Source organism: Coturnix japonica, chromosome 7 (genome assembly GCF_054131305.1).
Source record: "Coturnix japonica strain WE chromosome 7, WE-NBRP24, whole genome shotgun sequence".
Classification (NCBI taxonomy): domain Eukaryota; kingdom Metazoa; phylum Chordata; class Aves; order Galliformes; family Phasianidae; genus Coturnix; species Coturnix japonica.
This window is the reverse complement of record NC_140669.1, coordinates 8,666,774-8,679,118: the sequence shown is the minus strand read 5'-3', so window position 1 is coordinate 8,679,118 and position 12,345 is coordinate 8,666,774. Positions and strand designations below refer to the sequence as shown.

The following is a 12,345-nucleotide window of genomic DNA, read 5'->3' as shown; positions in this document are numbered from 1 at the left end:
TCTCCAGGACTCACAGGTTCTTTTCTGTAGTGTTACTTTCCAACTATTTAGTCCTCAGCTTAGGCAGAACTTATTTGCATTCATCAGGGTGTGGGGGTATTACTCCCAGGTGGAAGATTTTGCATTTCCCTTTGTCAAACTCTACGAGATTCATCTTGGCTGACTCATCCAGTCTGTTGAGATCTCTCTGAATGGTAGCCCAACCATCTCCACATACCAGCCCTCCTAGTTTGCAATTGTCAACAGACTTGCTGAGAGTGCACTCTGGCCCATCATCAAGGACTATTAATGAAGATGTTAAATGGCTCTGGCCCCAGTATTGACCTTGTGCCACTGATAATCATCTTTTGTGCCAGGCATTTCAATAAGTTTTCAGTTCACCTCTCTGTATGCTTGTCCTGTCATCTTGTTGTTAATGAAGATGCTATGACAGCACTGAAAGTCTTGCTAAAGCAAGATGATTAACATCCTCAACCATTAACCTAATCGCTTTGTCACAGAAGGCTATCAGGTCTGTCAGGCATGATTTTCACTTAATATGTCCACAGTGATGACTCCCACTCCTCTTCAGGTCCATTTTTTACAATAAAGGTGGCGAGGCACTGGCATAGGTTGCCCAGAGAGCTGGTGGTGCCCCATCCCCAGAGACACTCAAGGTGAGGCTGGAGGGGCTCTGAGCACCTGATAGAGCTGCAGGTGTTCCTCATCACTGCATGCAAGTCACACCTGATGACCTTTAAGAGTCCTTTCCAACTCAAATGGTTCCATGATTATTTACTCCACCACCTTCACAGGTGTTGAGGTGATGCTGACTGGCCTTGTAGTTGCTCACGTTCTCATTCTTCTTGATGTTAAGTCTGACGTTTACCCTCTTCCCATCCTCAGGAACCTCCTCTGGTTACTGTGACCTTTCAAAGCCACTTGAGATTGTCCTTGCAATGATGTCTGTCCTCAGCACATGTGGATGTAGCCCATTGGTTCCCATGGACTTGTTCATGTCCAGTTTCTTTAAATGTTCTGATATTCTCGACTGTGAGAAAGTCTTCATTGTTCCAGGTGCTTCCACTGGTCTCAGAGGTGTGGAATTCCTGGGATCAACTTTTACCAGTAAAGACAGAAGGGAAGAATACACTGAGTTCCTTTGCCTTTTCTGTGTCCTTTGCTACCACCATCCCGTTCGGCAGCAGGCTCACACTTTCCCTAGCCTTCCTTTTGCTGCTGGTAGGCTTGGGCAAGTCCTGACAGTGCAGCATTACTCAGTTCCTCACTTTTTGCTGAACTGTCTCAATGGAAAGTTCCCAGAAAGAGAGAGAAGATGCTGTTGTCTTCTTTTTAACAAATAGCTTACCCATTTGGATATATTTGCTATGAACACTTAAATGCAATCCCCCCTTTTAAGAGGAATCTAAACCTCTTATCATTCCAGGTGAATTCAGTAACTAAATCTAAAGCCATCTCTCATAGAAGTTGATCTTTCTTATTCAAAGTATGAAAAGAAAAAGCACACAGAGGAATCTAGGTCTTTCCCCACAAACGAGTATTATTACTAGTGGAGCAGCTTCTTTCTTAAATTCTCATTGCGACCTGCTGAACATTTACTCGTTTGTATAAAGTCCAACAGTTAGACTATGCTCCCCTTGCACTTAGCACTTGATCTGACAATCTGAAGTCTTTAGAAAGACAAAGTGTTAGAAGTATATTGTTTTTATTTTTTTTTACTCGGGTGTGGATATTAAACATAATTCTCATCCTACCTCCAAAACAGAATGATCCAACCGCTGCCTTCAGAAGTGAGTCCTTAAGGCAACAGTATTTGTATTGGTTAAACTCAGCATTCATCTTTAACATTTAGTTCCACGTTCTGCTCTTGTAGCCATGAGAACTGCAAGAGAGGACATGACAGACACTGTAAAGTAGGAACGAGCAAAAGGCAAGCCAAGAATCTTGACTTTAAAAGCAAAAGTTAGTAAAGTTTGAGAGTATATTTTATTCCTCTAGGGAACTGTGTTTAAACGAAATCATTGGACACAGCATAAAGCATGGCCAGTGCTAGAGATCATTTTAAATTGAAGTTGACTTCATCTCGTTTTTTAATAAACAATATAATGGATTTTGAAAGGTTTTAATGCCTCACTATAACACCATAACAATGCTATAATGCAACAGGCATTGGAAAGTAATCTCATGCTTTAACCCAATATCTAACTGAAAATACAGCTACTTCATCCATTTCATTACACTGAATTTTAGCACCTTCCTTTTACTGCTATTATCTTGGACTGAGAACAAAACTTCATCAAATTTAGTTTGAAAAAATAACTCTGGATATTAAATCTACCAACTATTTTTTTGGCACAATGTGCATCTCTCTGTCCTTAGAAGCACCTAAATAGTGATGGAATGAGGTACTTCAAACTGCTTCTGCAAAGGGGTTTTTCCACTAATAATAAAACGCTGATTCTGCAGTTTGATTCTTGGAGTCGAGGACTTGCTCTGCTGTCATTTGGCCACATGTTTGTTACTGCTATTTTAGCTGCCTAAGCAACGCATGTCCACACATGTCCAAAATTCCACCTGATTTGGTTGGTTGGTTGTTTTTTTGCAGCGGGACCCGCAACCTAAGGCATCTCACACAACTGGCACCTTACCAGCAGGAGTGAGGGTTGGGTCGCTGTGCATTAACTCACGTTAAAATGTGTGCGTTTCTCCTTTGATCTTGAAGCATACGGTAACATACTAAGAACCTCATTCTTGATCACTCTGAAAAACCTGAGCTTAACTCTTTCAAATAAAAATACTCTAAGTGTCCACTTTACATAACCAGCTGCAATTTAAATCAGTCCTGGTAGCAGCATTATGGAAAGGGCACGCTTTATAATTACTTCATTTCATCATTTGTTAATAGCTGTCAATGCACACACAGACAAGTTTCAGCAAAGCAACTAGAGTTCCAAATAATGGACAAGCTCAGGAGGCACGCTGCTGATCCCCATTATTGCCTGCTGGCTAGTACTTTCACTAAGCCTGTAATACCACCTACAGCATTAGCAAGTCAAAAATACGCACATCTCTGATATTAAAATAATTGTTAAGCAATTCAGCTTTAAGCAGCTTGCCTAGCAATAACGAGACCTTTCCCTATCAATCTGATTCCTAAAATGACAACACACTGAATTACGGGGAACAAAACAAAAACCAGTTCATCGTCCCACGTGAGCAGTTAGTTTTAAACAATTACACATTCTGTTACACCTGTTTTGGCATTAGCTTGCTAGGAGCTGACATCCTGTCAGCTGCATCAAGGAGGGAAAGATCTGCAACAAGACAAGCAAAAAGTGCAAGTTGCTTCTAAATTTCTTTCCTGATCCCATCTTTGTTTTTGAGGCAGGATATTTATTTTCAAAATCATTTTTAATGCATCCTTTTTGTGTTATAGTTATAGCTAAGACTGGCCACAAGTTAAACACAAAGCTGCACTGCACTTTGTTCTAGTGCCCGTGTTTAACTCTTCCTTCACTCTGTTTGTACAACACCTGCACGTGCTATACAGTCACTTACCCAAGAAGGTGGTTCTTTTGTTGTTTGCTTGGTGGGTTTTCTTGAAACTTTTCTTTTTAAAATCTTTTTTACATTAGGTATCCGGATATTTACCACAATACTTTCAGAATAACATTTTCTAAAGCGGAATATAGAGTTCAATGGTCCTCCCCCCGTTTACACCCGTGAAATCCCACTTTGCGTTATTACAACGTGTCCAGTAGTCTCACAACAATCTTTTTTCACCTCTGCTATTTGTATCGTGCTAAATGCATAACATCTACTAATTCCCTAAAGCAATTCCTGAACATTAGGCTTATTTCAGTGTTGGGACTGCAAAGGCATACTACAGGGAGAAAATGAGTTCTGAATAGTTACCCATCTTGAGGAATTCTGTCACATATACAACAGATTGTCTCCACCTTTTCCAGTATAAATACAAGCCACAGTATTTCTTCCCAGGAGAGATCTATGCTGCTTTTGATGCTATATCAGAACGCTTCTTATGCACACTTCAATCTACTCCTCAGAGGGTTAATACTTAACGAACTGACTCCCCCAGCTGGCTTTGTTCGAAGTGCCGTCATCCTCCTGAATCTATCAGAAACAAAGACCTTAAACAAAACACATCAGGCCTCAGCCTTCTCTTGTGAAGTTTTGGCCTCCAGCCAGAAAATTTTGTTATTTTCTATGTGAGCTTTATTTTTCTTTCCCCAAGCAGCAGCAGCTAACATGGATCAAAAGAGCCATTGCTTTAGGATGCGATCATAAAAATAATAAGCATAAGCACTGACACAGCGCTGTGCACCTTAGATTAAGCCCTGTGCCTGTTGTGGGTGTCCTTATCTTTGTGAGAGCACACTCTGAGCAGGAGCTCCAGCCTTTTTCAGCTTTCCATTTATTTTCTTTGACTCTGGACTGAGGCAGAAAACCTTTGAGTAGAGTTAAGGCTCTGGAGGGTTTCTCTTACCTTTCTGGCTTTGGGGGCTGACACATGGGTCATCTTTTATTTTTCAGTACTGTTACGCTGACCATCAGGCATCTCGTCTCCTGGGTCTGTGATTAATCTGGGAACACAAAACAAATCAAAACAAAGTAAAAGAAACAAAAGCCAAAAGGAAAAAAAGTTTATTGTTTGCACAAATCTCTTTATTTACATGCTCTTCATTTACTGGTTGCAGGCTTTTGCTTTATTAAGTCATTCACTTCTAGTAAGCGAAAAGCCACTCACTTCCTCCATCCTACATATGGACTTTGGGTTCCCTGGGCAGGCTGGGTGCTTGGCCCAAAGCAGCTGCTGTAGTAGATCAGGGGGATGATTCAGCTGCACTCATTTCAGAACTGGCCCTTTCTATCCTGAAGCAAACCACAGATTTAACCAGAGGTGTTCCCCATGCCCCAGCTGTATAAAGTTTGCGTCCTTGGAAATCCTAAACTCTGGCTAGAAGGAAGTGGGATGAGGAATCCGCAGTCACACACACTAGTATTTTCAGATGAGAATTACTCATTTTACCCCAACTGAGCTGAAAGGGACATCCAGCAGAGTTCTGAATCTACTCCCCAGCAGCAGTCATGGATTTGTTTATTTCCAAACAACAGTTATCAAATTTAGCAGCGCACAGTGCTTTGGTAACTTGCTCCTACTGCTCTGGTGAGTTGCACAGCCCAGCTCTCTTCGTGGTTCTCTCATACCTCCTGCGATGCTTCCAACTGGTTGCTCTAGCTGTCCTCCCAACTAGCGGCAATAACTGATTCCTTTTCCCCTAATGCTTCTGCTTTCACCAGGCGTCAGCTCTTTCTCTCCCATCTCCACACACTGGGCTTGGAGTCACACCAGGCCAAGTGGAAGAGCAACCCATAAATGCAGCTGAGTCTGAATGTCCGCCCTAATCTCTTCCTAAGAACAAAGCAGATTTAGACACAAAAGCCAGTAAAATCCAAATCGTCAACTAGACACACTCTGGAAGGCCATGGAAGCCACAGGACAGGGGAACAGAGCCACACCACGTCCTCCTCTTGCCATACCCAATGGCCTGCAGTTCTGAGGGCTGTGCCTCTGGACTGGACACCCCAGCAGTGCATGGTGACAAAGGCAATGCCTGAGCAGCCACTTTGGGCACTGTATGGGGAAAACAGCCTCTCTGCTATTTATTCCACACATATTTTAAGAGAACAGAAGCTAAGGTATCAGAAAGAACTCTACTAATTTGTTCTCTCCAGATGGAAAGCCTGCAGGATGCTCTACTGCGTCTTCCCCTTTAACTGCAAGGCACCTGACAGATTTTATAGTTGCAACGCCATGTGCAGAGCTCCATCTTCAGTATTTGCTTTTGAAATAATTTTTAAAGTAATCCAGTTTGCCTCTTAATGACCCCCCAGGATGCAACATGCAGCAGCAATGTTACCTTCTCTCAGGCCTTTCCAAAAAGAATCTTTCTCATGCTTGGGAATTTTACATACTGCAAAGTACAATGTTAGGTCATGTAAAATGGTAGGTGTCAGATTTAAGGTAGGTAATATGTAAGCATGCAAGCATCAGCAAAAACTTCCCAAGGGAAACAAATGCAGCTAAAGCAGAATTATTTGCAGCCTGTGACAGGACTGTAACAAATTAAGCCATATATAACTGGGAATGTTATTTTATTTTGTGTGAGTTTTTACATCCCCAAGCTCATGAGCAGCACGTAGCATTAGGGATCGTGCTTACACACCTGAACGAAGCATCAAGCTCTGGGATGCAGTCCCACATCAAGCATCAGTGAAGCCACACAACACAAAGCTGCTGACGAGGTAAGAGTCAGTCCTTCCCCTCCTCAGCTCTGTGCATGCCTGCTTTCATCTCCCACCAAGGGCTTTCATGGAGCTTCTCAGCTGCAATGCACACAGGGTTTATGGCAGGAGGAACTGGCAGAGCAGATTTAATCAGGTTATTACCGGGTTCAAAGGTTTAAGATCACACTTCGGGAAAGAAAACAAATGGCCTGAATATATAGTTCTGTGGGATAATTTTCAGTGTACACTAAAGGACAAAATACAGAAAAAAAAAATAAAGACTTCTTTTTTTGTATAGCACGGTTAGAACCTTCTAATTTCTTAAGATGAAGATCCATGTAAGAAGGATCCAAAAATGTACCCAGTCATCTGAAAAAATGATTCAGAGAAAGTTTTCCCCATTTTCCTCTGCTGGCATGCAGAGGAATGTAACTTTCAGCCAGCTATGCATTAACTTTATTTATCTTGTATCTACAAGGTTAGCTGTCATTCTGCTAAAAATATGGTCTGCATCATTTATTTCCAAGAATCAGAACGGAGAGTTGTCTTGTTGGTTGAGTTTGAGAAAAGAGCAACAACCCAACAAACAAAAAATAACCATTGGGAAGAAAGGAAACAGCAGCAGAATTCTTACTATTACCTTCTTCTTACTATTGCTTTCAGAAATGACTGCAGTTCAGAATCAGGTTATAAATTACCATGGCACTACCTTTAAGCACTCCAGCTTCCAAGATCAGAATCCAAATCACAGTCATCCTGCAAGAGATAATGGATATAGAAAGAGATCGGCAGCTCTTAACAACATACAGAATTTCAATACATTTGGACAACAGGCTTTGAGAAACCATCATAAGACAGCTTCGTAATGCAGCAGGAAGGTTTAAGGGATGCTGACACCTGCAGAAGGTTGAAACTCAGGAATTTTGCTGCGCATTTAACTAAACTTCAGGAGGATCCATAACAGATCCCAGTGTCTTGTGAAGGGCTCACTTTGTCATTTTGTCAGCTCCGTGTGCACCATCTACTGGCCAGGCTGGGATTGTGCTTCCGAGCACAAAGCTCAATTAACTCAAACCACGTCAGCACAGCAAACGGCTCCTGCCAGCGACTTCCTCAAGGACTGCATCAGATCGTGAGAGGTCAGCACCGATCCTCGGGGTTTTAAAATCAACATTGCACTGATTACCCAAAGGAAATATTATTAGAGCTCATCAAGGAGGTGGGGGTTTCTATTTGGTTTTTGTGGCTTTTTTTTTTTTTTTTTTTTTTTCCTTTTCAGAACTGAGGATACTGAACATAGTTGCCAAATATGTGCAATTTGGCTTTTCATCAAAAAAGCCTGCTTATATATAAATGGTCTGTAGGAAGGGTATGCCACGATTTCATTACAGTGGTTCTGTTATTAAAAGAGACTGAGGATGCCTGTTACTGTACTAAAAGAGGGGCAGCATGATGGAAGAAAAATGCAGGGGGGGGGGGGGGGGTTGTGGAAATTTATGCAGTGGTGCCCAGGGAACCAGAGCAGGTTAAGTTGCACACAGTACAAAAAAGCATTTCTTCCCTACACTCCCCTCTGGACTGAGGTGCACAAATCTAAAGCAGCCTCATGGTCTCTCATCGTGAGCCAGACACAGAAGCACGCGCATACATGTAAAAGCTGGGGAAGGAGGAGGGAGGAGTGCTGTGTAGCAGCTGGAAGGGACCTGGTGCAAGCTGTCCCTCTCCTACCACCGCAACCTGGGGCAAAGCCTGGGAACTGCTGCTGGAAGACACTACTAAAGCTGGCAGAAGAAAAACTGCAGCCCAAAAAGTTATTATTCACGCTTTAATTTTCTAGTTGAAATAACACAGTCTGACACTATCACAGCCACTCATGAAAAGCATAGACACCGAGTACTCTGACCAGGAGTGGGATAGGAAATCTTGGGTTATGGAAAAACAAATGGAAAGTAAAGTAAAAATTCATAGAATCATAGAACAGCCCAGGTGGAAGAGGCCTCAAAGGCCATCAGGTTCAGCCTTTCACAAGAATCACAGAATCTCAGGGGTTGGAAGGGACCTCCAGAGATCAAGTTCAACCCCCCTGCCAAAAGGAAGCCTGGATGAGAGTGCCTAGCACCATGTCCAACTGCATCTTGAAACTCTGCAGTGATACAAATAATCACATCCCAAGGACATTACTCCTGTGAGTGATGGTTCTCTCTGTAAGATTTTTCTTATATTTAGAAAAAGGAATAGGAAGCAATTAGCAATTACATCCCTAAGTGAATAACACCTGCAATTAGAAAAGTGAAGTGACAAAAGACTTTTAAAATAAACACTTACGACACCATTTCCTGAGATCAGTTTCAGCGTATGAAGAAAATACTGCTTGAAATACTGTTCCTTAAATCCAAGATCACCTACATCACAGTCAGTGTTAATCAACCATCTCTATTCTGAGGCTGGTGTTATTTATTATACAGCTGCCCTTTGAATATATTAAAATGATTACAATACACTTCAAGAAAAATTGATAAAGTATCCATGTCAGGTTTTTTGAATATATATATATTCAAAAAATATATATATATACATATATATATATATATATATGTACACCTTCATTACCAACATCAAGATGTGACAGCATATGCATAACTACGTAATAGCATAATAGCCTGATAAATGCACGTCCTCTGAGACCAAACATTTCACAATTTTGCAAGCAAAAAGCATCCTTCAAGTCACTCTGCTGCCAAAAGGCAGCATGTACTCTTGTCAGTGAATGTGATGAATGGGAGATGGTCATTTAGGCTCCTCCAGCTGAAATCTAAACAGGTGAAATTCTCATAGGGAAGGGAGAGTTGGTCACATTTGTGTATTTTTTGTTATATACTGGTAATATGCATCTGCAGTCTCTTCGACCACATTTCTGTACCCTGTAAACCAGCATAGAAATATTCTAGGTACTAGATAATTATGAAAAATACAATCTTATACATAATAATGACATGAAAAGGAATTTTTAAGTCACGTCTAAACAACTGGTTACATGAAATCTAACTGGAAAGAAGTCACACGTTCCCCTGTATGTGCACAAAAACCCCCACAACATCGCATTTAGCCTTGGCTGCTTGCTGAATTTTCACAAATGTGCCTCCATTTTAGGACTCCTGCAAGGTTTTTAGAATGAGTCATCCCATAACAAACAAACCAACCAACCTGACAACAAGCACAGCCCTTCACAGCAGCTTTTAGAGATGACTGATGGCACAATAATTCCATACTCGGATAACTCACTATCAACAATTTGCTTGTTTCTTTCCTCTCTACAATAGAGATAACAATTTTAAGTCCTCCATAAAAGGTTTTGATATTTTCACAGAAGTAGCTGGAGGGTTGAGTAGAGTGGTGGGAATCCAGAGAATTCATCCACCGTGGAGCACTGTGACCTGAATCTGTGGGTCTTGTACAGCTATTAGTCAGGGGAACAACTGACCAGTGAAAGATGAGTCCTCCATTAGCATCTTGATATGACCAGTAAAAGTGCAACGTGGCTGAGGGTATGTTACATGGGATTATAGGACTTGGACGAGGGAGGGCAGCACCCTTCATCAGCTGCAGGTTTGACTCTTTCATGTATCATCATCCTTATGTGTAGAGAGCAGGGTCTCAGAAGAACATACATAAACACTGCTTGAAGTTACACCACAAGTGAACAGTAAAGCAATTTATTACTGTAACTTTAACAAGATTTATAGTAACGTTTTCCTTCAAACAGATACTGCTCCAAAGTGTCTTTGAAAGAAGCAGATGAGATACAGTTTCTGAAACAACCAAGGGGAGAGAGAACATTGTTCTCTAGAAGTACACCAGAAGTATCTCTACTGAATATATTAACTTCAGGGTGACAACATCCATATGCTACTGTATCTCAAGCCTAAGGTATTTTATAATGTAAACTAGCCATCATGGTAACACTGACACTCCCAATAAAAAGCAACTTCAACTCAGCAAACTTGGAAACCCACCTGCTAAGAAACCACTGTATGAAAAGTACATTCTATGGATGGAATAGGTATTAGAGAGAACTACTCCATAATCCTTGTAGTAAGTCTCATAGTTCCTAAATTCAAGGACAAGATTTAACTCTGGCTCATGAGCAGCTTTTTTGATATGAAAACAAAAGCAGAGGCCCAAACATTCCCAAGGGAAGAAGCTGCACACAAATGTCCTTTGCTCAGGGGCGTGGACATGACTGCTCCAGGTGAGTGGTTTGAGATTTGCGGTGTTGGAACATTTTTAGTTTGCAGCTTTTCCCAAAGAAGCCAATTTCCCCATGGATCTGTGCATCATCACCACACTCTGCTACAAAGCATAAGAGGTCCAAGTGCAGCAGCCCCTGCGTGCTACAACCAGAGTGCAAAGACTCCTCCAGAAGCACGTGCCCTGAGTCACCTGAGAAGGGAGCACAGACCCTCTGTCACCAAGGAAGCCTGGGTCTGGTGCCTGTGAGAGCAGGTGTGTCCGGTGCTCAGCTCCTCACTGCTCGCTATGAAAACCTTTCAGAAACTTTGCTGCAACAAATTCACAAGGAGGGAAAGAGCAGCTGCTGCTTCGCTGCTCTCTCCACTCTTCCAACTCCATGTAGGCATCCTCACCACCAGCTAAGAGGATGAGCTGGTTTTAGGCTGCAACTGGCTCACAAAAACAAAAACACTGTAGGACATGGAATTTAACACAGAATGCAAGACTGCTTGGCTCTCCCCACTGATTAATTGTCATCTCTCTCAAAATCGGAAATAAGAATACTTTCTTCCAGAGCAGGAACATCAGAACTAAGCTGTGGAAAATAGACGTTTCTGACCCACAGTATTCTGCTGAAGAATCTGTTGTTCTGCTTGTATAGGCACCACAAAAAAATGGAAATGGCAGCCAGCATCACCAATGTTACGAGAACAGCCACAGCAGCAAGTCCAGGGTATGATGCTGAAAGGGAAAAGCACAGACTTATTATGCAAATGCACTTATAACTTTTAAGTGCAAAAATGTAGATGTTCATAAAACATAAAACACCATTACTCTCTATATACTATGCATTTTAAGTTAAACTTCTTACCACTGTTAAATGTGATCTCACAAAGTATCACCTCAAAACATGTTATTGCTCCCTATACATGAATTTAGAAGGTAAAGAAAACTTACGTTTTTCAGAGGATTCTGCTGTAACAAGATCTGAAATAGAACCCAAAACTGTCAGAAAATTATCCACAGTACTAACAAAGTATATGTATATAAACTGAGTACGTGTATTCAATGTATCACTAACACTCAGAAGACAATCTACCCCAAAAATGCAAGAGCCATCTGTTCTTCGTTGAACTTTATACATGTCAACAGGATTACAACAGTCCAAGTAAAATGTGATCTAGCCAGTTACATGCATAAAATCTCTTAAATTCAGTGGAATTTAAGCATTTACCCACTGCAGAAAGCACAAATGCATAAGCAGAAGCATGCAGTGGAGGATGAACTGAGCTATTGGGTCCAGCAGTGATTCTGGCACTTTAAGCAAACTCTCAGAACACTTCAGCTCCCTTGTGAGCATATTTTCTCACTGCTCACTGGAACTGCCTATGCCAAGGGCTCTGCTCACATGCACAAGAGAAAGTTTGTTACAGCATGCACTAACAAAAAAAATGACCAGGCTCCTCAGAAGGCTACCCTATCTGGCTTGTTTTTCACAGGTATTTTCTCTAATAGGAAGCAAAAAGACTATTTAAATGAAAACTAAGAGAAAGTAAGTGAGCAATAAAGAAAATATAATACAACGGTTATGAGAACACTATCAATTCCTTCAATGGAAGCACATACCTGCATCCTTTTTACATACAAATCCCTTTATTTCTCTGCATGGAGATATTTGCCATACACCATCCGCAGTCCTCAGGCTGATACAGAAATTCCCTTTAAGATGATCAAATTCAGGCTCCCTGATGCCCCAGTTAGAATAATTTAAGGGAGAACCATCAAGCCAGGAGACTGTTTCATCTA

General features: G+C 41.4%; 1 protein-coding gene and 1 long non-coding RNA gene across 4 annotated transcripts in view; both read right to left on the bottom strand.

Annotated features, from left to right (window-relative positions):
* Nucleotides 1–1,754: 1,754 nt before the first annotated feature.
* On the bottom strand, nucleotides 1,755–6,381 carry LOC146760060 (uncharacterized). Its single transcript, XR_014948220.1, has 3 exons — nucleotides 6,249–6,381; nucleotides 4,508–4,604; nucleotides 1,755–1,882 (listed from the first exon to the last, which is right to left on the bottom strand). It is a non-coding gene; the product is annotated as an uncharacterized LOC146760060 (long non-coding RNA).
* Nucleotides 6,382–10,006: 3,625 nt separating this feature from the next.
* The window catches only part of PLA2R1 (phospholipase A2 receptor 1), a 34,372-nt gene continuing 32,033 nt past the window's right edge, over nucleotides 10,007–12,345 (bottom strand). For 2 of the 3 annotated variants that reach the window (XM_015869157.3, XM_085553043.1), the window contains 3 exons: nucleotides 12,166–12,342; nucleotides 11,497–11,526; nucleotides 10,007–11,280 (listed from right to left, as the gene is read on the bottom strand). In XM_015869157.3, coding sequence (XP_015724643.2) covers nucleotides 11,066–11,280; nucleotides 11,497–11,526; nucleotides 12,166–12,342 — 422 coding nt within the window. In that variant the 3' untranslated portion in view covers nucleotides 10,007–11,065. The remainder of the gene's footprint in view (nucleotides 11,281–11,496; nucleotides 11,527–12,165; nucleotides 12,343–12,345) is intronic. The other variant, XR_014948210.1, reaches the window with a different exon arrangement.